Source organism: Schistocerca serialis, chromosome 7 (assembly GCF_023864345.2).
Source record: "Schistocerca serialis cubense isolate TAMUIC-IGC-003099 chromosome 7, iqSchSeri2.2, whole genome shotgun sequence".
Taxonomy (NCBI): Eukaryota; Metazoa; Arthropoda; class Insecta; order Orthoptera; family Acrididae; genus Schistocerca; species Schistocerca serialis.
This window is the reverse complement of record NC_064644.1, coordinates 490941064-490965881: the sequence shown is the minus strand read 5'-3', so window position 1 is coordinate 490965881 and position 24818 is coordinate 490941064. Positions and strand designations below refer to the sequence as shown.

The window sequence follows — 24818 nt, the reverse complement described above, 5'->3', positions numbered from 1 at the left end:
TACGAGGACGCTGCTGTAGGCATTCCAACATTTTCCAGTATGACCCGCAGATTTCCTATGGCTTTCAAATTAGGCGATTTTGCAGGCCAGTCGATATGTACCTAGGTAGAGGAGTTTTCAGGAAACCAATCAGATATTCTTCCAGCCGATAAACTTTGCTGTTTTCGTCCTTACGTGCCTCTGTAAGCAATGGCCTCTTGCGAGGTGTCAGACTCACAATGTTCACTGCACGCAGTTTCCAGCGGAATTTTCTCTCCCTGACAGGTTGGATGGACCTTGGATCTTCATTCACCGCCGGCGGCAATTTCTGTCGGGTTTGAAAGCGATTTTGATTTACAAGCAGTAAAACGCGCCTCCGGTCCCTCTCAGTATCTTTTTCCGACCACAATTCTGCCGTTGTAATTTCGTGGCCACATGTGTTACACCACTGCTTGTACACAAGTCGAAAAGTTCACAGTGAAACGCCAACAAATCCAGCAACTTCACACACTATATGGCGATGGTTACGGTCAAACGTGATTGCCCCTTCTTGCCATTCTGTCACGACCTTACATTTACCCATGTTCTCGTACAACGACAGCTTGAAATATAAATGTCTCGCTGATCGCTATCACCTAATGCTACCGTGACTCGATCTCTGCTACGTTTACAAAGTGCGCGTGCGCACTAGCATGACTGATTTTTATGCCCTCTGAGCCTATATTCGTTTCATTTAACACACCACAAAGCTGGGAAATCACTAATTGCTTTCAGTAACTCTCAAATTAACGTCCGTTCCGCTGATTTCGAAGCCATTCCCACATCACAACCCAGCAAATGGTGCAAAATAGAGAGTCTAGCAGGCCAAACGGAGCTAACAAACATATACGATATTAGCCGGACACTATACGATCCAAGCAGTTAGCCAATAAACTCTAAATTCAGTAGATCCCACAACATATTGCACAACCTTCAACCTCATCAACAGAAAGTCAATAATATTTCGCAGTGTGAAATGTTGTACAATATGATTACTGCACATAATTACATATTGTGCAATACTGTGAACGGCCTCGGGACCACTTTATCTATGAGATTAAACGTGGATGCCTTCTGCTCTTCTACGGGACCTGAAACACTTTTGTCGCCACCAGCTGAACTGGCGACTTTAAGCGCACTACGTAGCTCCAAAATGTAATGATGATGACCTCTGTTCTGCCTGTTTCTGTCGTAGCTGCACACAAGGCGCTGCTGCTGCTGGTGTTGGCCGCGAGCGCCGCGGCGCAGCTGAAGACGCGCTACGACCAGCACAGTGGGCGAGTCTCCATCTCCACCAGCAGAGGTGAGTGTCCCACGCCATCACCCGTCCGCAGGTCACTGCCACAAGTGTGCCGACTCTTCCGTGTTGATAACTGCAACGTTCGGAAAGTATGCTCACACCAGCGAATCATGTATATTTTACGCACTATAAGACGCTATGGGCTACAAGATGCACCTTATTTTTAAGCAAATTTGTTAAAAAATATTTTTACCATTTTTAATATTAGATTACAAAGCCAGGCTAAAAATAATTCTTAGTTCATAAAACCTAATTGACTATTAAAATCCCTTAAAATCGTCATCTTCTAGTTTTGGCTCTTTTGCATTCAGTCCCCTATTTGCACATTGAGTCTTCCTCATCTTTTTCAGTTCTTCTTTACTAGCCTGCCAATCGCGAATGGTTTTTGTGGTGGTGGAGGGCCGAAATGCGGCTCAGCCGCTCTGTTTCCCTGTTCTTCTGCACTTGCTATTACTTTCAATTTATAGACCCCATCATATGAATAACTTATTTTTATCCATTACGAAACTAGCTACTAACAAAAAAATATTGTTTCGTTACTGATAATACTTTCACTTCAAGTTCACTGGCACCATAGACTACAAGGACACATCGTACGCTAGACAGTGGTCTGGGTTTGTGACAGCGGGGCGGAAGGGAGTCAGTGTTAGCAGGCTTGTGAATCCCCGCAACTTATGTTCGTCGTATCGGTGCACTGTTGCTGCCAGAGGAATCCAGTGTTGCCAGATAGAGATAGGTTAAAAAAAAAAGTTCAAATGTGTGTGTAATGTTATGGGACTTAACTGCTAAGGTCATCAGTCCCTAAGCTTACACACTACTTAACCTAAATTATCCTAAGGACAAACACACACACCCATGTCCGAGAGAGGACTCGAACCTCCGCCGGGACCAGCCGGACAGTTCATGACTGCACCTCCTTAGACAGCTCGGCTAGTCCGCGCGGCAGATATAGGTTTTCCGTGGCATTGAATACATGACCATTTTTAAGACTCTTGGGAATTTTAATTCAAACACTGGACATTTCTATATTAGTTCGAGTATAAGAGGCACCTCAACTTGGAAGGCAATTAATCGAGGAAAAATGTGCGTCTTATAGTCCGTAAAATATTATAATTCAATTAGTGTACCAATGCAGCAGATGCTCCTAGTTCCCTTCAAGAGTTCTGCAAATGATTCAACTCGATGCAGGACATTTGTTAGATAAAAATACAGGCGGATTTCCCATTAACCGTACTATGTTGATAATGGAACATCGTCACTTGTGAAGCCACTGTGGGGTGTTGGCGCTAGGTAGTAGGCGGTATCGGCAATGCCTTTATTTGTGGCATAACCCATTGCACTAGTAGTAACATTCGAATGTAATATTCCTCAACCGCGTGACCGCTACGGTCGCAGGTTCGAATCCTGCCTCGGACATGGATGTGTGTGATGTCCTTAGGTTAGTTAGGTTTAAGTAGTTCTAAGTTCTAGGAGACTGATGACCTCAGAAGTTAAGTGCCATAGTACTCAGAGCCATTTGAACCATTTGATTTAATATTCCTCCTCGCCCTCTCCCACAGTCACGTGTTCTCACAAAGAGAGAAATACGAGCGAATCTGGGACTCTTGGGAAACACTTTTCAAGCAACAGTAATCTGGTTCACAAATGTGGAAGTGTTTCAGTCCACATATTGATGTTCAGCCTCGGTGACTCTGGCCAGGTTCTGGTGGTGGCCGGCACACAGTGGAGACTTGAGGCCTTGGTATAAGGAGATTTGTTGCCAATGTATGGGGGGAATGGTTTTAAATTGATTATAATTTATTCATTAATTGCATTCAATAATATACAAGGGTTTTCAAATAAGTAATGCCCCACATTTTTTTCTCAGAACGAATTTATTATTGAGAGTCAGAATTTGGTGAAAATATACATCAACATGTCTTGTTCATGTCCTATTTTTCTATGTAGTCTCCATCACGTTCTATGGCCGTATGCCATCGTTGTGGTAGAGCACGTATTCCCTGCTGGTAAAAGCTCTTGTTCTGTAGGCGCAGCCATGCTTTCACTCTATGACTGACACTCTCGTGACCTTCAATGCGTGTTCCCCGTAGCGAATCTTTAAGCAGCCCAAAGAGACGGAAGTCCGAGGGTGCCAGGAGTGGACAGTAGGCTGGATGAGGCAATGATGTCCAACCCAGGTACTCAGACTTGTGTTTGGGCGTGCATTATCGTGTTGGAACAAGATTTCTGCTGGATTCTTGTACAATCGAAGACGTTGTAAACAGTTTTTTAGTTTATTCAGAGTCTTCACGTATGCCTCTGAATTTATGGTTGTCCCTCTTGGCATCACATCCATGAAAATGATGCAATCACAATCCCAGAAGACTGTGACCATGACTTTTCTGGCAGACGGCGTTGACTTGAACTTCTTCTTTTGTGGTGAATGAAGGTGACGCCACTCTATGGACTGCCTTTTTGTTTCTGGCACAAAGTGGTGCACCCAGCTTTCTTCCCTCGGAACGATCCGTGACAGAAGGGCCTTTCCGTCGCTCTCAAAATGCCCCAACAATTCAAATGAAATGGCCTTTCTCTGAATATTGTGTTCTCTTGTGAGCATACATGGATGAATATACATGGAACCCATCGTGAGCACCACTTTGTATATTCGAGATTCTCTATCATTGCAGACGCACTTCCAATGCTGACCGACAACTGTGGAGCCAATTATTGATTTGTCATGTGCCAGTCGGCACGAATAAAGGCATCCGTACGATTCAGCATGTCTGGTGCAGTGGCTGTGACAGGACGTCCCGAGTGTGGCTGGTCATGGAGCTCTGTTTCTGCATTTCCTGAGGCTGTACCTTTCTTTACCCACCGCCCAACTGTACTCCTATCAACTGCAGCATCGCCATACACTGCACACAACGCTTATGGATGTTCACCACGATTTCCTTTTCTGCGCACAACAATTCAATAACAGCACGCTGCTTGAAACGTGAGTCGTATGTAGACGCCATTTTGACGCTGTACTGCGGCTCTGCCATCTGTCAGCTGCTGCTCTCATCTACGAGGGTCAGTCAAAAAGTAATGCCTCCTATTTTTTTTCTACGTTTAATTGTCAGGAAATTTAAATGCAATTACATAGGTTGAAAACCACAACATTGAGGATCATTTTGTCATTTTTCAATGTAATCTCCTCCCATCTCTACAGTTTTGGTCCATCTTTGAACAAGGGCATGTATCCCAGCACGGAAAAAATCACAGCTCTGCTTCCTAAGCCATTGACGCACGGATGTTTTGACTGCCTCCTCATCTTCAAAATGAATCCCATGATGAGCTTCTTTTAGTGGCCCGAACAGATGGAAGTCTGATGGTGCCAGGTCATGGCTGTATGGGGGATGAGGCAAAACTTCCCATCCAATTTTGACAATCTCGTCAGAGGTGTGACGACTGGTGTGTGGTCTTGCATTGTCATGCAAAAGAAGAACATCTGCCATTGATTTTGTTGGGCGAACTCGCTGAAGACGTGCTTTAAGTTTGTTGAGGGTTGTGACATATTGAACAGAATTTATTGTGCATCCCTGCTCCAAAAAATCAACCAGAATCACACCCTCTGTATCCCAGAAAACTGTTGCCATAACTTTCCCTGCCGATCGCACAGTTTTGAATTTTTTCTTCCTCGGCGAGCTTGTGTGACGCCACTCCATTGACTGCCTCTTTGATTCGGGTTCAAAAAAATGCACCCATGTTTCGTCCCCGGTCACAATTTTTTTCAGAAACTCATCTCCCTCCAAACGGAAGCGCTGCAAGTGTTGGGAGGCTATTGTTTTCCTTGCCTCTTTATTCTGATCGGTTAACATTCTTGGAACCCACCGTGCACAAACTTTTGAGTACCCCAATTGTTTAATAATCGTGATCACACTGCCTTTACTGAGAGAAATAATGCGACACACTTCATCTGCAGTCACCCGACGGTCACCACGAATGATGTCATCAACTTGCTGAATGTTGTGTGGAGTCACTGCACTCACCGGCCTGCCGCTCCGCTTTTCGTCAGTCAACGGTGTTTGCCCTTCAGCTTCCTTACAACGACGAACCCATCGTCTAACAGTGCTGACATCCACTGTCACAACACCATACACCTTCTTCAGTCTTTCATGAATGCGTATGGGCGTTTCACCTTCTGCATTCAAGAATTCAATCACACAACGCTGTCTCAAACGAACATCGATGTCGGCCATCTTACAAACTTCTGCTGTGCTGCCACCTGTTGACACAGAAAGTTACTACTGCAGTGGATTGCAGAAGAAGGTTTGAGGAATGGCGCCAAATTCAAATTTTTCACTTAACTTAATTTCTTTAAGTAGAAAAAAAATGGGAGGCATTACTTTTTGACCGACCCTCGTATTACTTTCCCCTCTTTGGGGAAGTGTGAGGGGGAGTTTGTAGCCTTTCGGCTTTTACTCCCCTGTGAACGTGTGTGTGTGATTTTTCTATAGTTTTTTGGTGTCAGTGATTTGTGATGATTGTTGTGAGTGAGTCTGGTACTTGCCTGAGGTAGGCGAAAAGATTGGTGTTATATGGGAAGGAACTGGAATAGGGATTGGGTATTGGGATTTTCTCTTCGACTTAATCGTCGAAGATCGTCATAGGGCGCTTATGCTTATCGCGGGACATGTCATACCGACCTAGGGAGTGGATGAGTGCGTTTCCGGATCTGGAAGAACCCTCATAGAAGGCCCTTGCCAGATCCTGGAAACGCTCTCTCAGGAGTGGGATTTCGGCTGCACATCATCATACGTGAAGCACCAATAAGAACTTAGTCTGTGTATATTAATGGCTTTTTAAAAATGTGGGGCATTACTTATTAAACGACCCTCGCAATTTCGTAAAATCTTACTATCAAAGTATTCAAATGAGCTTGTCACAAGGTTCAGGCCCCCAGATGTGCAATCTGACCTAAAATTAGTGTTCAAGGATCCTGATATGCAATCTCACATCAAAAGGTTAAAGATTTGCGAAGTGCAATCTGACTTCTATGTAAATCGAATACTAAAAATCGCTATCTGAGTATGAAGTTAACTGGGCACTTGTGACCGACTGTGAAAATTATGGGCAGGAACTAATTGAATCTAATGCACAACTCACAGATGTATCTGATGAAATTACATCGAAGAAACTACTTGGAATAAAGTCATTATCAAATGCAAGTCTGAATCTGGACTCTAAAGCGGAATACGTGAAGCTCATTGCGTATTCCCTGCAGGCTAATTGGTGCTGGCTCGGTCACACTATGTTTTCTGTTGAGATTCCGAAGCATGAGATGGCTGCAAGCTGTGAAGTACTAGGATGGTTTGAAAAGTTCTCGGAACGTAATAGAAAAAAAAATACTTATATCACTGAAACTTCTTTTTTTTTTCAATGTAGTCTCCTTTTAGGTTAATGCTTTTGGTCCGACGATGTTCCAGTGCCTTGATGCCACCTCAAAAATGAGTTTCCCCCAGGCTTACAAAATAGTTGTCAACTCCGGCTATCAGTCCTTCGTTTGAAGTGAATCTTGGTCCACAGAGAAAAATTTTGAGTTTTTGGAAGAGATGGAGGTCTAACGGAGCGATATCAGGTGAATAAGGCGGATGTGGCCACAATTCATACCTTACTTAGTTCGTGTAATTTTCTCATGGCGACGCCACAGGTGTGCGGGCGCGCGTCAAGAGTTGCGGCACCCATTTTGCAGATAGTTTTTTCATTTCTAATTCTTCAGTTAAAATGTGATATACCCTTCCAGATGACATCTGGCAAGCGTGAGCAATTTCACGCACTTTCAATCGGCGATCCTCCATGACCATTTTGTGCACTTTTGCAATGATTTCTGGAGTAGTGACACATCTTCGCCGATCACTGCGCGAAACATCATCTAAGGTCTCTCGACCAGGTTTCAATTCATTTGTACACTTGGCAACAGTTGAATATGAAGTAGCAGATTCCCCTAGTGTATTCTGGAAATCGGCGTGAATGTCCTTTGCTTTCATACTTTTCTTTACGGAGTACTTAATCACTGCTCGAATCTCGATTTTTTCCATCTTCGCAAATCACTAAGCGGGAACAGTAAGAGAACTACGTCACCGCCACAGCTCTATTCCAAAAGCACTGACGTGGCACGTGTTTACAGGAAACAGTCCAATGAATATAACGTAAAGAGCTCGTTGCGCTAGCGGCGACCTCTCGTGGTGATTCCGACAACTTTTCAAACCACCCTCGTATTACGCCACATGGAGTGAACTTACTATCTCTCGAGGACTGTACTGGATCACGGCGGTATGCTGCTACGGCAGGTGTACAGAGTGGCGTTTCCCGGACGAGACAGATGCAACAGTTTTAGCCGACGTCAGCATCAACAGTGTTTTATGAAGTTATGAGATTTACCTTTTCAGTTCAGTTTATGGGGCCGAGCTGATTCTTGGTGAGGCGGACTTCAGCGAATCGGAATTGTTGTTACTTTTATAAGCTTCTTCTTCCTATGCGTTAGTTTACAGTGGCTGACCACTAGTTTTTCAAGGGCCAGAAAGTCTTCTCAACTTTCATCTCGCCGTCTGCAGCCGGCGTGTGGGGTTCATCTGAGGTTCTAACACTTACTTTCCTCCCTACCATCAGCCTTCTTTGTTACAACTATTTTCTGCCTCCCTTCCATTATAACCATCGCTCTCCGCTCGATAGTTTGTTGCTGTTAACGAATGGGAAGCTTGCATTCCAAGCCGAAATGGTAGCATGTATATACACTCCTGGAAATGGAAAAAAGAACACATTGACACCGGTGTGTCAGACCCACCATACTTGCTCCGGACACTGCGAGAGGGCTGTACAAGCAATGATCACACGCACGGCACAGCGGACACACCAGGAACCGCGGTGTTGGCCGTCGAATGGCGCTAGCTGCGCAGCATTTGTGCACCGCCGCCGTCAGTGTCAGCCAGTTTGCCGTGGCATACGGAGCTCCATCGCAGTCTTTAACACTGGTAGCATGCCGCGACAGCGTGGACGTGAACCGTATGTGCAGTTGACGGACTTTGAGCGAGGGCGTATAGTGGGCATGCGGGAGGCCGGGTGGACGTACCGCCGAATTGCTCAACACGTGGGGCGTGAGGTCTCCACAGTACATCGATGTTGTCGCCAGTGGTCGGCGGAAGGTGCACGTGCCCGTCGACCTGGGACCGGACCGCAGCGACGCATGGATGCACGCCAAGACCGTAGGATCTTACGCAGTGCCGTAGGGGACCGCACCGCCACTTCCCAGCAAATTAGGGACACTGTTGCTCCTGGGGTATCGGCGAGGACCATTCGCAACCGTCTCCATGAAGCTGGGTTACGGTCCCGCACACCGTTAGGCCGTCTTCCGCTCACGCCCCAACATCGTGCAGCCCGCCTCCAGTGGTGTCGCGACAGGCGTGAATGGAGGGACGAATGGAGACGTGTCGTCTTCAGCGATGAGAGTCGCTTCTGCCTTGGTGCCAATGATGGTCGTATGCGTGTTTGGCGCCGTGCAGGTGAGCGCCACAATCAGGACTGCATACGACCGAGGCACACAGGGCCAACACCCGGCATCATGGTGTGGGGAGCGATCTCCTACACTGGCCGTACACCACTGGTGATCGTCGAGGGGACACTGAATAGTGCACGGTACATCCAAACCGTCATCGAACCCATCGTTCTACCATTCCTAGACCGGCAAGGGAACTTGCTTTTCCAACAGGACAATGCACGTCCGCATGTATCCCGTGCCACCCAACGTGCTCTAGAAGGTGTACGTCAACTACCCTGGCCAGCAAGATCTCCGGATCTGTCCCCCATTGAGCATGTTTGGGACTGGATGAAGCGTCGTCTCACGCGGTCTGCACGTCCAGCACGAACGCTGGTCCAACTGAGGCGCCAGGTGGAAATGGCACGGCAAGCCGTTCCACAGGACTACATCCAGCATCTCTACGATCGTCTCCATGGGAGAATATCAGCCTGCATTGCTGCGAAAGGTGGATATACACTGTACTAGTGCCGACATTGTGCATGCTCTGTTGCCTGTGTCTATGTGCCTGTGGTTCTGTCAGTGTGATCATGTGATGTATCTGACCCCAGGAATATGTCAATAAAGTTTCCCCTTCCTGGGACAATGAATTCACGGTGTTCTTATTTCAATTTCCAGGAGTGTATTACCGCTGCCAAACACAGATGCGACCATCATGATTCTGTAAACAGAACCTGGATGCATCCGAAAAAAATGACGTTTTGCCATTCGTGCACCCAGGTTCGTCGTTAAGTACACCATCGCAGGATGCAGCGTCAAGGTTAACCGCAGCCAAGGTCACCGAGCTAATAGTCCATGCTGCTGCAAACGTCGTCGAACTGTTCGTGCAGATGATTGTGGTCTTGCAAACGTCCCCATCTGCTGATTCAGGGATCGAGACGTGGCTGCACGATCCTTTACAGCCATACGGAAAAGATGCCTGTCATCTCGACTGCTAGTGATACGAGGCCGTTGGGATCCAGCACGGTGTTCCGTATTACCCTCCTGAACCCACCGATTCCATATTCTGCTAACAGTCATTGGATCTCGACCAAGGCGAGCAGCAATGTCGCGATACGGTAAACCGCAAACGCGATAGTCTACAATCCGACCTCTATCAAAGTCGGTAACGTGATGGTACGCATTTCTCCTCCTTACACGAGGCATCACAACAACTGTTCACCAGGCAACGTCGGTCAACTGCTGTTTGTGTATGAGAAATCGGTTGGAAACTTTCTTCATGTCAGCAAGTTATAGGTGTCGCCACCGGCGCCAACTTTGTGTGTATGCTCTGAAAAGCTAATCATTTGCTTATCACAGCATCTTCTTCCTCTCGGTTAAATTTCGCGTCTGTAGCACGTCATCTTCTTGGTGTAGCAATACTAATGGCCAATAGTGTATTTAAAGTAAACCTCATTTGCATCCTCATACTGGTGCTACTAGTACCACTCTTATGCTGCTAGCGCTGAATTTCAGTAGACATCATCTTTCAGATGTAGGAAAAAGGCTACAAAATTTCGTTTATTTCGCACAACCTCTTCTTGGTGTTGCGTTTTTTTTTCTGTCAATGTATACATGCAGACTAAAGCAACGAATGAACATTTGTACGAAGTTCGGGATTCAAACCCGGGTCTCCAACTCACTAGGCAGATGTGCTAACCACTGCACCACTCTGGCGCTGTGACTTTCAGTACTGCACGGACGGCGCTAGCGCTCCTCCGCTTCAATCCAAACTCCCATTCACGCCTCAGCCCACTTGGTACCCCCCCTCCCCTCCCTAAACTCGTACAATATTGCAGAGGATCTCCAACCGAATTGGCATAGCACCTCAGCATCGAAAGAAACTGAGTATCCTGCCTAAACCCAGTACAAGTTCTATAATCAAACCATACTTCGTGGTTGCAGAGCCTTTTTCAAGTCTTATACTTTTCTGTTGCGTGTGGGCTGAGGCGTGAATCGGAGTTTGGATTGAGAAGGTTCAAAAGGTTCAAATGGCTCTGAGCACTATGAGACTTAACATGTGAGGTCATAAGTCCCCTAGACTTAGAACTACTTAAACCTAACTAACCTAAGGCCATCACACACATCCATGCCCGAGGCAGGATTCAAAGCTGCGACCTTAAGCAGCAGCGCGGTTCCAGACTGAAGCGCGTAGAACCGCTCGGTGACAACGGCCGGCTGATTGAGAAGGAAGGCGTACTACGGTAATTCGTGCAGTTGTACAAAGCCACTGTGTCAGTGTGGTGTAGCGCTTATTATCTACCTACTAAGCAGGAGACCAGGTTTCGGATCTCGGCTTTGGTACAAATTTTCATTTCTCGCTTTAATCTGCACATACAGCGTGGTCCATTGATCGTGACCTGGCCAAATATCTCACGAAATAAGCGACAAATGAAAAAAGCTACAAAGAACAAAACTTGTCTAGCTTGAAGGGGGAAACCAGATGGCGCTATGGTTGGCCCAGCGAGTAGTTCGCCTTCCGTAATGTTCGCACATGCATTGACAATGCGCTGACGCATGTTGTCAGGCATTGTCGGTGGATCACGATAGCAACTATCCTTCAACTTTCCCCACAGAAAGAAATCCGGGGATGTCAGATCCGGTGAACATGCGGGCCATGGTATGGTGCTTCGATGACCAATCCACCTATCATGAAATATGCTATTCAGTATCACTTCAACCTCACGCGAGCTATGTGCTGGACATACATCATGTTGGAAGTACTCTAACATTCCGCGTGGTGTCTGTTTGTTCCATATCTCGGAAGCAACCCCCCCTAACTTCTCCTTAGTACAATTTACGGAAGTTGGTTTAAAGAAAACTATCTGGCTGTGTTTTCATCTGACCAATCAGGGTCTCAATGTTAACCTTAAGCTCCGCCTACAAAAACTCTGTCTATCCAATGAGAAACGTTATACTTTTCATGGTGGGGCAATGTTTTTAAAGTTTGCAACATAACAGAGACGCGAAAAAGTCTCACGCTAAAACTTGCAGCTGGTGTGGTCCTTTTTGTGTTATCGTAAGATCTATACTGTTCTTCTGGAGGGCCCTAGCTTTTAACATGGGCTGGGGGGTGGTCCTGACGTAACAGAGACGCGAAAAGTCTCACGCTAAAACTTGCGGCTGGGGGTGGCCCTTTTTGTGTTATCATAAGATCTATACTGTTCTTCTGGAGGGCTCTAGCTTTTAACATGGGCTGGGGGGTGGTCCTAACGGTTAGCTGGCGACGTGGGTGTCCGTCCCTTATCGTAGGGCCTTCTAACTTAACACGGTTCTGCTCTCGGCTTCTGTTCTCGTTTCTCCCCTCGGAACTGCGTCTGTCTCACGGTGGGAAGGTATGACATGCATTTAGGCATTCTTGTGTTAGTCTGTGGTATTCCATTTGCTCACTCGTTACTCGTATTACTTTGGTTAATTTAATGTCACGATTTATTCAGAGCTATGTGACATACTACTGGATTTGCTTATCATGTCAGGGTTTTCATGGAAGGTGTTGGATTTGCCTGACACCTTACATATCACCACCCTTCGAACTTAATTTTTGCACTGAATTTAGGCAATGATTGAATCGTCATCTAAGTCAGTCAAAAATTATTCCTTTATCTAAATTTTGTTGCCTACTGTTCAGCCACATTATTCTGGTTCTATGCTAGTTTGTATTACTAATTTATATTTTTATATTCTTCCACATTATTCTCAAAAATGACAAGAGAAGAATATTTTTATGCTATTATTAATTTTTAATTATTTTCTTTCTTTATTTAAGTGTGAAGTTCGTTTTTTAAGAAGTTTGTTATCGAAAGTGAGGAGTCTTTCACATCGATTTTCTTAGAAATATATATTTTTTTTATAAATGTAGTAATTAAGTAAAATCTATTCCTAACACATTTTCTAAATATCATGTACAAGTAAAATGTTTTTTGTTTTTAGACACTCATTTCAACATTGTTACACTAACAAATAAGAATTATTTCCAAGAATTGCTTTGACAAAGAAAGATACATACACAAGTATTGAGATATTATCCTAACAAATGGTACAAATGTTAAAAAAAAGGGAAAACATCCAACAAGATATTTTTTTATTCTTTGTTCTTATAAGGAGAAAATAAGTAAAATATAGTTATTCTTTTATTTTTATGAGGAGAAAATAAGTGGTATATAATTTTAGTGTTTATTATGCCTTTCTTTTGTTCTTTATATACTGTCCATTTCAGAACTAATTACTTATTTTTATCGATAGTCTATTTTTTACTTAAGTCCATAGTCAATGACTGTTATTTTGTAGTTTATTAGCTTTCTGGTGTGCTTTCACACGTTTCTTTTGCACAATTCCTACATCACATAATTTGATTTCACACATTCACACAATCCTATGAATGTTTAAGCATGAGGTTGGCGAATGTTTTTGCACGAAGGTGATGGACTTGAGCGAGATGGATGTGGGCAAGTATTTGATGTGCACCTTCGTTCATCGTTCCTTGTTGGCTTTGCAAGTGTGTGTTGCTGTTGTGGAGGTCCCATAATGTGAGTGCAGAATCTCGTGGTTTACTGGCTTTGTATGCATGAAAGTCATCGTTATGTGTTGCTGAAAGCAGTCGGTTTTCGTTGTAATACTTCGCAGACGACTAGTTTACAATAGGATAGGGATTTGGGAAGGTAAGTCGTCTATTCTTCACCCATCTTCTTTCTTGGTCTCAATCTTGTGAATCTTCAACTTCTGTTCTTCCTGCTTTTTCTCTGCTTCTTACTTGCTTCTAGCTTCTTCTCTGGGCAGGATATGGAAATATTTATTGATAACTAGTCGCTTTGAAGTTCTCCTCTTAGTAACAGTTTGATAAATTGTTTGGGCATGTCATTTCTACTTTGTGGACATTTTCTTCAGTTTCGTGCATCAGCGTACTGTTTAATAGCAGTAGTGTGACTTTTACACATATTTTTTGCCAGTGGTGACTTGCCCAAGCCATCTCCTCGTCAGACCATTTTTTGCTCACTCCACCGAGTCTGGGCGCTCGGAGACCCTTCAGGCGTTTGGCGTCCCGTCATATCTCTGCAGGGCTCCGCCACTGTGCGGCTCCGTGTTCCGTCCCAGCAGGGTTCCACCTAGCAGGCAGATTTATTGCCCACTTTCAATACAAGGGCCTTCTGTTGATCTCGCTGTCCTTTCCTTTCTCTCGACGCTTCTGCCTTGTAGGAATCGTGTCCTGCTAATTACGTCCTTTCCTTTCTTGATACTTTTCGCGTTGCAACTTGTGGGTCGTTGCATCTCGTCCTTGATGGAGTTTTTACAATGGTTCTTACAAAAAGTTTTACTTATAATCATCTAACATATGTCTAGTACCTACATTGTTTTATGCCTTCTTAAAAGCTTTACAAATTTCGGCGCCCTTTCCATGTTACAATTCTAAGATATTTTGAGTCTTAACTTCTACAAAAATCCTCAAATTCGTTTTTTATTTTTGTGTAGTGTCGTGGTGTATAGCATTTTAGTATTTCATGCTGTTAGACTATCTACGCTTTATCCCTTCACCTTAATCTATGGTACTATTGGTGTTATTTTTGTTTTTGTTTTTATTGAAACTACTTTCTTTTTCCCACCTTCCTCTCTCTTCATTCTTCCCTCTCCTGACGATCTTATCTGCAACATAATCTTGAAATCTTGTGCTGATTATTTACCAGTAATAAAATTAATCTTCAAACTTGTACTGAAAGTGTTTAATACTGCCAGTCTTAGGTAAAAATACCTCTGCTTTATCACGTAAAATACCCTCTAATTCTCTTTTACTGTGTCCCGAAATACCTTGAACTTCTTGCAATTTTTCATCGATTTCTTTATGGACTTCTAACATGTGTTGAGGCGATTCCCCCTTTGTGCATACCATTCTAGTTCTTTATCCTCCTTGTCTCGCGTCATTCTTAATTATTTGTTTATAACTGGTATTTCTTCTAATTTTAGCTTTTGCTCAAAGAGAAGTGTGACATTCCCGAATGTTACGCTACCTTTCCCCAAATCTATTATCGCTCGTCTCTCATTTAAGAAATCTGCACCTATAATCAAATCTACAGTTAGTTTAGGTATAATCACAAAGTTGGCTTCGATCTTTTGACCTTGACATGAAAGAGTTAACCTTGTTTGTCTCGTAACTTCCGCAGCATTGTTTCTAATAGGACCTCTTACTTTAATCTTACGTGTTTTCAGAACTGGCAATTCCTAATTGGCATTGCACTGCATGAATAAATTTTTTGAGATCGCAGTCAGTTCACTTCCGCTATCAATTACAATATTGACTAGGATATGCTTTACCATGGCCTTCACAATTGGTTGAATTTGAAAGGGTTGGTTCTGTTCTTCTTCTTCTTGCATCAACAAATCCTCCACTGAATCATACATGAGTCTTTTCAGGAATTTCCCTCGTGAATTCGAACTTTCTGTAGGATAAGCATCGACTGCTACTTCTCTCTCTTTTATTTCCTTTTCTCTATTTCTTCCTTCATTTACGCTTTCTTCAACATCCTCTACTTTTTCCTCATCCTCGTCTATCTTCCCCTTCTTCATCGCTACTTCCACATAATCGCATCTAAATGCTCTAATTATCGCTTCATAACTTTCTTCATTATATACGTTGGGTTGTGTGCCCACTTGTAACTTATTTTCAACTTCTGTCGATGCGCATTATCCTCATTGAATTCGCTTTCCCTGGTTTCCATCTCAAATAGCTCTGCAATACTCATTACTTCGTCCTTTCCTCCTACATTCGTTGTGCATGCCTCTGGTAATTCATCTTCCTCGTCAGTATTCTCCCAATTAATTTCGTCCCAACACGATATTGTTATTTTCTTGTCTTCGTTTTCTTCTGGTCCCTGCGGATTTGTTTCTTCCTTCTTCTTTTCTCTGTTCAAGGTGCTGCAATTGTCCTGGGTTGGTGCGTCATTCTCTTTGGCATGGACGCTTAGCTGTCAATTCGAACGTTTATCGGGGTTAGGTGGTCTTACCTCCACCTCTTCTATCTATATTCTCTTTTCTTGTTCAGCTTGTTGATAGTGGTTTCTTTGTTGATAATTTCTCGGCCTATTGGTTCTCCAGTACCCGTTCCGGTTGTCGTTATTCCCTCTGTAATGGTTGTTGCCGTTCCTGGGTGAATTATAGTTATTGCCATATTCTCTTCTAAACCCATAACCGGTTCTTCGTTGAAATCTATTGTCGTTTCTTGGTGCGAAGTTATCGCATGGTTCGTAATGATTGTTTCTTCGTACTGTCTCTTGTGGATTCCACTGCTTTTTGCTTTCGTTTTCACGTGCGCTTCGTCTTTTTCTTGCGTCATCTTCCGAAAATATGAACTCTAGTTCCCTTAGAATACCTTTAAATGCTTCGACGTCATTGCCTCCGCGAACTACTAATGATTTCTGGTATTTCAATGGTAGCTTCATCGCGCATAATTTAATCAACTCTCCATCACTGTATGGTACATCTAAGTATGGTACACGGGACTCTTCTCTCCTGAATTTTCAAAATATGGGTTCTGTAATAATTCGTACCTCACTCTTTTCTGTTCCTCGCTGAGAGAAACTGTCGTGAGAGAAACTTCTTTCTGAAATCTTCGTACGATCGGCATGTCGCTGCAACATTCTGCATGGTTTCTGCGACTGTTCCTGACATGTGTGCACATATAATGTCTAATTTGTGTGCTAGCGTCCAGTGTTCTGGTAATCCTACTCGGAATTGATCAATAAAAGTTCGTGGATGTAATGAGTTTCCTTCTCGAAAGTGTTGAAATTTTCTGACTGTGAGGAAAGGATCGTTGTCGTACTTCGTCATAGTTCCATATGAAATTCGCGATTCTTCGCCACTTTTGTTTCTGATCATTTCTCCCGTCGTTCTTTCCGGTTGTGGTAGATCCACTGGATATTGTCCACTGTAACTTTCGCCTACCCTTGCGTAGTATCGTTGGAGTGGTACGCAATAACTTTCTTCCATCGGTTGTGAACGTGTAGCTGAATGCATTGTACTGTACTCTTCGCGACCTGGCTTTCCATTGTCAGGTATTGGTTCGGTATCTTGTCTGGCTAACCTTGCTGCTTCATTGCACGATCCAAACTGTCTTGAAACATACATTTGTGGTTCCGCATGTGTTTGTGATGACGTTTGTTCATCAACAATTTCGAAACGTGTTTGTTGCTGTGCAGGCTGTCTGATTTCACGTATGTTACTTTCCGCCTGTGATTGGAATCGCAAATGCGTAATATCTTCGTTAATTGCTTGTTTTTCCGGTGCTGTTACAGGTACGGATGTGGTTGCAGACTCCGTGCTTGTTCGATCCTGTTCACTACGCTCTTCAATGGTTTGCAACAACTCTGTTCGCAATTTCTGAAATTGTCGCTTCGTTTGCGCTTCTATTTTGCCTATGCGGTTATCATATCTTTTCAGCGCTGCTTTTGTGATACGTTTGTGTAACACACTGTTTTCAACAATTTCACGCGCTGTACCTGCTGCTGGTCTAGTATTCGTTTATCTGTTTCTCTAGTTTCTTGACTTCTCCCTGGGTGTTGTTACGTAATGTTTTGATCTCGTCCTGAATGTCATTACGCAATGTTTGTACGTCCGCTTGTACCTTGTCAATGTCTGTTCTCAATTGATTGTGACTTGTTATTAAGTTTCCTATCAGTTCTCGAGATTCTTATGCCTCGTCTTCAATATGACTTAGGTGTAACTGAATTTTTTTGTTTCGTTCTTTAATCTCATGCATTTGTCTCGTGGTTTCTGCAATTTGTTTCGTCGTTTCTGCATTCTGAATTTTAATTTGGTTCGCAATTTCTTTATTTTGTCTTGTCATGGTTTCCGTTATTAATTTTAATAATTCTTCAAGATTGGTGGGTCCTATTGCGTTTTCTTCCGACGTCCTACGCTCTGTGTTTTCGCCCAAGTGTTGATTTGCAACCGATTGCATTGAACTGTGCTGTGACACGTTTCTGCTCGCATTCCTTGTACTCTGTGGTGAGGGAGCTCTGATTACTTGTACTATGGGTTCTACGTATTCAGGACGCAAGTTAGAATACTCATCGACTGTCTCTCTACTTTCCTGCTCCTCTGTCGCATGCTGACTCACGTTTTCTATGCCTTGACGTACATGATCCTCGTTATGGTGCGTTATATGTCCTATTTCTCGCGATACTGCATCGTCTGTTGTACTGTCCTCTATTCTCTGTCCATTTTCATGCCGGGTCTCTACCTCAATTCGGTCAAGGTCTCGATCTGCCATTACTAATCTTTCCGAATCCCTTATTTTCTGTTTTAAAAGCAATTCACGAGCCCTACTTCGAGTCAATATGCGCTCATACGATCTCTCGCGTTTCATAAACTTTTTGTTCACATGACTTGACAAACCATTCACTTACTTGTTGGATCAGAACCAACGATCTCACGCGTTTCATAAACTTTTTGTTCACACGACTTGACAAACCATTCACTTACTTGTTGGGTCAGAACCAACTTGTCAACGATGTATCCGGCACCTGTGCGCTTGCATTGGAGAGAAAACTTAATCCTAACAACATTAAAATTCATAACTTAATTATGCTATTGTCTCTGCCAGACTCACTTTCTATTGAATACTTTTACTATCTATCGCTGCAGCTACTGTTTTCGACTATTTATAACGTTCAAAAAAATTTTTTTTTATTACGAAAATTTTTTAACATGATATTTTTCTGACCTAGTTAGGCATGTGGTCGACCTTCAATCATGGTATGTTACCATCCCGGCAGGGTCGCCATTCTCTAACATTCTGCGTGGTGTCTGTTTGTTCTATATCGTGTCTCCCTACCACTTTCGCGCAACGACGCTCTGAGCATGTTTTTTAGGGAACTGACTAGTTTGAACCTGGGACCTGTTGCTGGTAAGGAGACGCCAGACCACACATGACATGTAGAATTCAGAAGCGTTTAGTGAGACTAGCGATGATATAACCAAATACTTAATGATTTCAGCGTCAGGTCCACTGCACTCCCCGTAAAAGAATCTTAATACTAACTAAATTTAGTGGAAGGGGTTCAAGGCTTTCCTATTTTTAGTTAGTTGGTAAAATAACGTCGAAAAAGCAGTTACCATTGGAAATTTTATTCTACTCACAAAACATCGTTTATAAATTGCACTATTGATAAAAGGAAATGTTTTAATACAGGATGGTAAAAACCAACTGCGTTCAACAAAAATGTGAACGAATATTCCCTGAATGGGTTTCCAAGTTCTACAATGGATCGAAGAATGACCTATGCCATATCTCATCTATAATCTAGGTTTAAATTAAGTTTCACAAAAGAGAAAACTATCAAAATGGTCTACAGCGACCCTCAATTATATTTAATTACTTATCTAACTTGTCGTAAATTACAGTGGCTGATGTGGCTTCTCAATAACTATATAACACAAAAACCATCGCGTTTCAGATTTTTACTTCAAGTGGCAAATGTGAACACCATGAGCTTTAATTGACGATCGACACTAGTATTACGCAAAAAGGGGGTGTAACAGATGATACTTCTGCAGTTCTGAGTGAAGCTTTATGCGCTATTATGCGGCATCGCATGCGTTCATTACCTTGTCGGTGTTCGTCAGGGGGCGGCAGACAGCACAGCTCCGCTCACCTCGCTGTATCGGAAGCAACCCCCCTAACTTCTCCTTACTACAATTGACCGAAGCTGGTTTAAAAAAACTATCTGGCTGTGTTTTCATCTGACCAATCAGGGTCTCAATGTTAATCTTAAGCTCTGCCTACAAAAATTCCGTCTATCCAATGAGAAACGTTATACTTTTCGTGGTGGGGCAATGTTTTTAAAGTTTGCAACATAACAGAGACGCGAAAAAGTCTCACGCTAAAACTTGCAGCTGGTGTGGTCCTTTTTGTGGTATCGTAAGATCTATACTGTTCTTCTGGAGGGCTCTAGCTTTTAACATGGGCTGGGTGGTGATCCTGACGTAACAGAGACGCGAAAAGTCTCACGCTAAAACTTGCGGCTGGGGGTGGCCCTTTTTATGTTATAGTAAGATCTATACGGTTCTTCTGGAGGGCTCTAGCTTTTAACATGGGCTGGGGGGTGGTCCTAACGGTTAGCTGACGACGTGGGTGTCCGTCCCCTATCGTAGGGCCTTCTAACTTAACACGGTTCTGCTCTCGGCTTCTGTTCTCGTTTCTCCCCTCGGAACTGCGTCTGTCTCACGGTGGGAAGGTATGACATGCATTTAGGCATTCTTGTGTTAGTCTGCGGTATTCCATTTGCACACTCGTTACTCGTATTACTTTGGTTAATTTAATGTCACGATTTATTCGGAGCTATGTGACATACTACTGGATTTGCTTATCATGTCAGGGTTTACATGGAAGGTGTTGGATTTGCCTGACACCTTATAGTACATCGCCATTCTGTCATGCAGTGAAACATCTTGCAGTAACATCGGAAATCAGGATACATTGCACCATTTAGATTGCCATCGATAAAATGGGGACCAGTTATCCTTCCTCCCATAATGTCGCACCATACATTAACCCACCAAGGTGGCTGATGTTCCACTTGCAGCCATCGTGGATTTTCCGTTGCTCGATAGTGCATATTATGCCGTTTTACGTTACCGCTGTTAGTGAGTGACGCTTCATCGCTAAATAGAACGCGTCCAAAAACTCTGTCATCGTCCCGTAATTTCTCTTGTGCCCCGTGGCAGGTCTGTACACAACGTTCAAAGTCGTCGCCATGCAATTCCTGGTGCATAGAAATATGGTACGGGTGCAATCTATGTTGATGTAGCATTCTCAACACCGACGTTTTTGAGATTCCCGATTCTCGCGCAATTTGTCTGCTACTGACGTGCGGATTACACCGACAGCAGCTAAAGGACCTACTTGGACATCATCATTTGTTGCAGGTCGTGGTTGACGTTTCACATGTGGGTGAACAGTTCCTATTTCCTTAAATAACGTAAATATCCGGCGAACGGTCCGGACACTTGGATGACGTCGTCCAGGATACCGAGCAGCATACATAGCACACGCCCGTTGGGCATTTTGATCACAATAGCCATACATCAACACGATATCGACCTTTTCCGCAATTGGTAAACGGTCCATTTTAACACGGGTAATGTATCACTGGCGGAATGCTACGTGATACCACGTACTTTAGGGTTTGTGACTACTACAGCACCATCTATCACAAAGCGAAAACAGTGGTCCAACTAAAACATTCATATTTCTTTACGTACTACACGAATATGTAATATACGAGGGTTATTCCAAAAGTAAGGTCCGGTTATAAAAAAAAAATCAAAACTAAAATGTTTTTTCAAAACAATTGTTTTATTTACATTCCTTACATCTTTATCTATTTTTCTACATAACTTCCATACTTATTTAAACATTTGTCACATCGTTCAACAAGCTTTTGAATGCCCATGTTATAGAAATCGGCCGCCTGTGACTATAACCAGTCCTTAACTGCTTCTTTCACTTCATCATCTGTGTCGAAGCGCTTGCCGCCGAGAAACTCCTTTAAGTAACGGAACAGGTGGAAATCACTTGGCGCCGGGTCCGGACTGTAAGGAGGATGGTCCACCTGTTCCCATCCAAATTTCTTGATCAGAGCTTGCGTTTCATTTGCAGTGTGGGGTCTGGCATTGTCATGCAACAACAAGATTCCAGACGACAAAAGACCACGTCGCTTATTCTGGATTGCACGTCGAAGTTTAGTCAGGGTAGCGCAGTAGGCGGCTTTATTAATCGTTGTTCCTCTCTCCATAAAGTCGACTAACAATACTCCACGTCTATCCCAGAACACAGTCGCCATAACCTTACGTGTTGAGATTGTCTGCTTTGCCTTGACCTTGACTGGCGACGACGTGTGACGCCATTGCATTGACTGACGTTTAGACTCTGGAGTGATGTGAGAAACCCATGTCTCATCCCCTGTGACAACATTGTCTAAAAGACTGTCACCTTCCTTATGATATCGCTCCAAAAAATCAAGAGCAAAAGCCATTCTTTTCATTCGTTGGGGCTCAGTAAGCAGCCTGGGAACCCAACGGGCACAAAATTTGTGAAACTTCAAATGTTCAGACACAATTCTGTACAAAGTTGTTCTACTCACATTCGGAAAATGCATGTCTACGTCTGTAATAGTGAATCGGCGATCTTCACGAATTTTTTTGTCAACCGCATTGACCAAATCGTCTGAAATCACTGATGGTCGGCCACACCGTGGTTCATCGTGCACATTATCCCGTCCTTCATTAAAAGCTCGCACCCACTTGCGCACTTTACTGTCGCTCATTATGTTAGGACCGTACACTTCAGTAATCTGCCGATGGATTTCCGCCGCTGAATTGTTTCTTGCAGACAAAAACCGTATCACTGCCCTTACTTCACAATCGGCGGGCTGATCAATTGTCTTAAACATTGTAAAGTGACACTGTGAACTACACTCAGCAACAGTAACAAAGCGAATGGCGGCGTTTGACGCGCAAGGCTTGCCGGGAGTCGGCGCGCACGCGTGTTTTGTCATTGGCGCCAAATTTCAATAGTTACGGCGAATCGGACCTTACTTTTGAAATACGCTTATTTCGTGAGATATTTGACCCGGTCACGATCAATGGACCACCCCGTATACAAGAAGTTGAAAAGTCAGCCAAGCAGTTGCAAATAAAGGTTTATTCGCTCTTGACCTAGGACCTAGGCTTCTATATGTGTAAAAGTATCGTCTTCAGACGTCTTAGTGGACCTTGCTACATCACTTGCTGTAACAACTACTTCTGTAAATCGGACTGGGCGGCTACGTGTTGCAAATCTAACGACAGCGGCACCGGTAGTGCAGGCACAGGTGCTACGGAGTATGCCTTTCAGCACACATTGTTGAACATGGGGTCCCACAACAGACGATGCGCTGCCATGGTGATCCGAAGACATAGTTTGACATAGTTACTGTTGCAAGGTGCAGGATCGTCCAGACTGGACCGTGGGTCAGTGGAAACGTGTGACCTGTTCAACTGAGTCACGTTTCTTGTTATACCAGTTCGATGATTGAATCTGTATATGCCGTAATCCAGGCGTACAGTTGCTCGTGCCATGAATAAAGGTCAGTGTGGACAGTGAGCTGGGACTCCATGGCACCCGTGGTGGTAATCGAAGCGCATAGTCAGCTGCGGGTTACTTGGACGTTATTGCGGACTGCTGCGTCACTTGAAGCTTGAATTTTCGTCGACGAGGATCGCATCTTCCTGTCCATGTCACTAGATCAGAATCGCGCTGTAATGGCTTGATGACCGTGATAGTTAACTCACGTTAACGTCTTGGCCACCAGTTCGCATGATCTGATCCCGATCGAACACATCTGTGATGCTGTCGGACGCTAGGTTTGAGCCTACAAACAATCGGTCAGTAATTTGCGGGAACTGTGTGATTTTTGACATCTGCGGCCACATATCACTGGAAACCTTTAGGACTTTTTGAATCCATTTCATGCAGAGCGGCTTTCACAGGTAGACAGTAGTCGTGGAGAAGAGGGGGAAAGGTGGGGGGAGGGGGGGGGGGGCGAGGCGTTGGGTTGTTCGGGGTAGGAGACCAGACAGCGAGGTCATCGGTTTCATCAGATTAGGGAAAGACGGGGAAGGAAGTCGGCCGTGCCCTTTTAAAGGAACCATCCCGGCATTTGCCTGGAGAGATTTAGGGAATTCACGGAAAACCTAAATCAGGATGGCCGGGCGCGGAATTGAACAGACGTTCTCCCGAATTTAGACCAACAAGCTATTAGTTAGCTGGTCATAATGTTTCTACAAAGAAAAGAACAAAACGAAGAGGATATTTGTGAACAATTTAACTTGCCCTACATGTAAAATAACTAGAAAATTAAAGAATAAATAGAAGCTGCCTACATGAGTAACTTAGAGGTAGATATTCTCGGAGAAGTGAAGCAACTTAAATCACTTAATAAAAACAAGTTTCCGCTCAACACTGTATACCAATTACGTTCCTTTCAGAGTATGCTGATGCATTAGCTCCATACTTCACAATCATATACAACCGCTTGCTCGACGAAAGATCCGTACCCAAACACTGGAAAGTTATAAAAATCACACCAATATTCAACAAAAGTAGTAGGAGTAATCCACTATATTACAGGTCCATATCATTAACGTCGGTATGCAGCAAAATTCTGGAGCATGTATTGTGTTCGAACATTATGAAAATGTGAGGTCATCCACATGAGTGCTAAGTGGAATCCGTTAAACTTCGGTTACACGATAAATTAGTCAAATTTAAAGCCCGCAAATTCGTCTAAATACCTAGGAATTACAGTTACGAACAACTTAAAATGGAAAGAACACATAGAAATTGTTGCGGGGAAGGTGAACCAAAGACGGCGTTTTATTGGCAGGACACTTACAAAATGCAACATATCTACTAAAGAGGCAGCCTACACTACGCTTGTCCGTCCTCTTTCGGATTACTGCTGCGCGATCTGGGATCGTTAACATATATGATTAATGCAATACATCGAGAAAGATCAAAGAACAGCAGAACGTTATGTATTATTGCGAAATAGGGGATAGGGTGTCATTAGCATGATATAGGATTCGAAGTGGACATCATTAAAACAAGGGCGTTTTTCGTAGCGACAGAATCTTCTCACGAAATATCAATCACCAACTTCCTCCTCCGAGTAGGGAGAAACGATCTTCATAATAAAATAAGGAAAATCAGAGCTTGCACGAAATGATATAGGTGTTCGTTTTTTTCCGCACACAGTTGTAGACTGGAATAATAGTGAGTAATGTGAAGGTTCGATATCACCCTGCCAGGCAGTTCTGTATGATTTGCAGAGTATCCACGTAGATATGGATGAAAATCTCAGGAACTAAATCTCTTACACTACTAAAAGTAGTGTAGTTGTCTCATATGAGCCTAAGACCACTGATACACCTTAAGAAGTT

General features: G+C 43.7%; 1 protein-coding gene across 1 annotated transcript in view; it reads left to right on the top strand.

The window, feature by feature from the left end:
• Nucleotides 1–1182: 1182 nt before the first annotated feature.
• Nucleotides 1183–24818, top strand: part of LOC126413170 (myogenesis-regulating glycosidase-like) — a 70973-nt gene continuing 47337 nt past the window's right edge. Inside the window, exon 1 of the mRNA XM_050083066.1 lies at nt 1183–1321. Within this exon, the coding sequence (XP_049939023.1) occupies nt 1183–1321 (139 nt within the window). The remainder of the gene's footprint in view (nt 1322–24818) is intronic.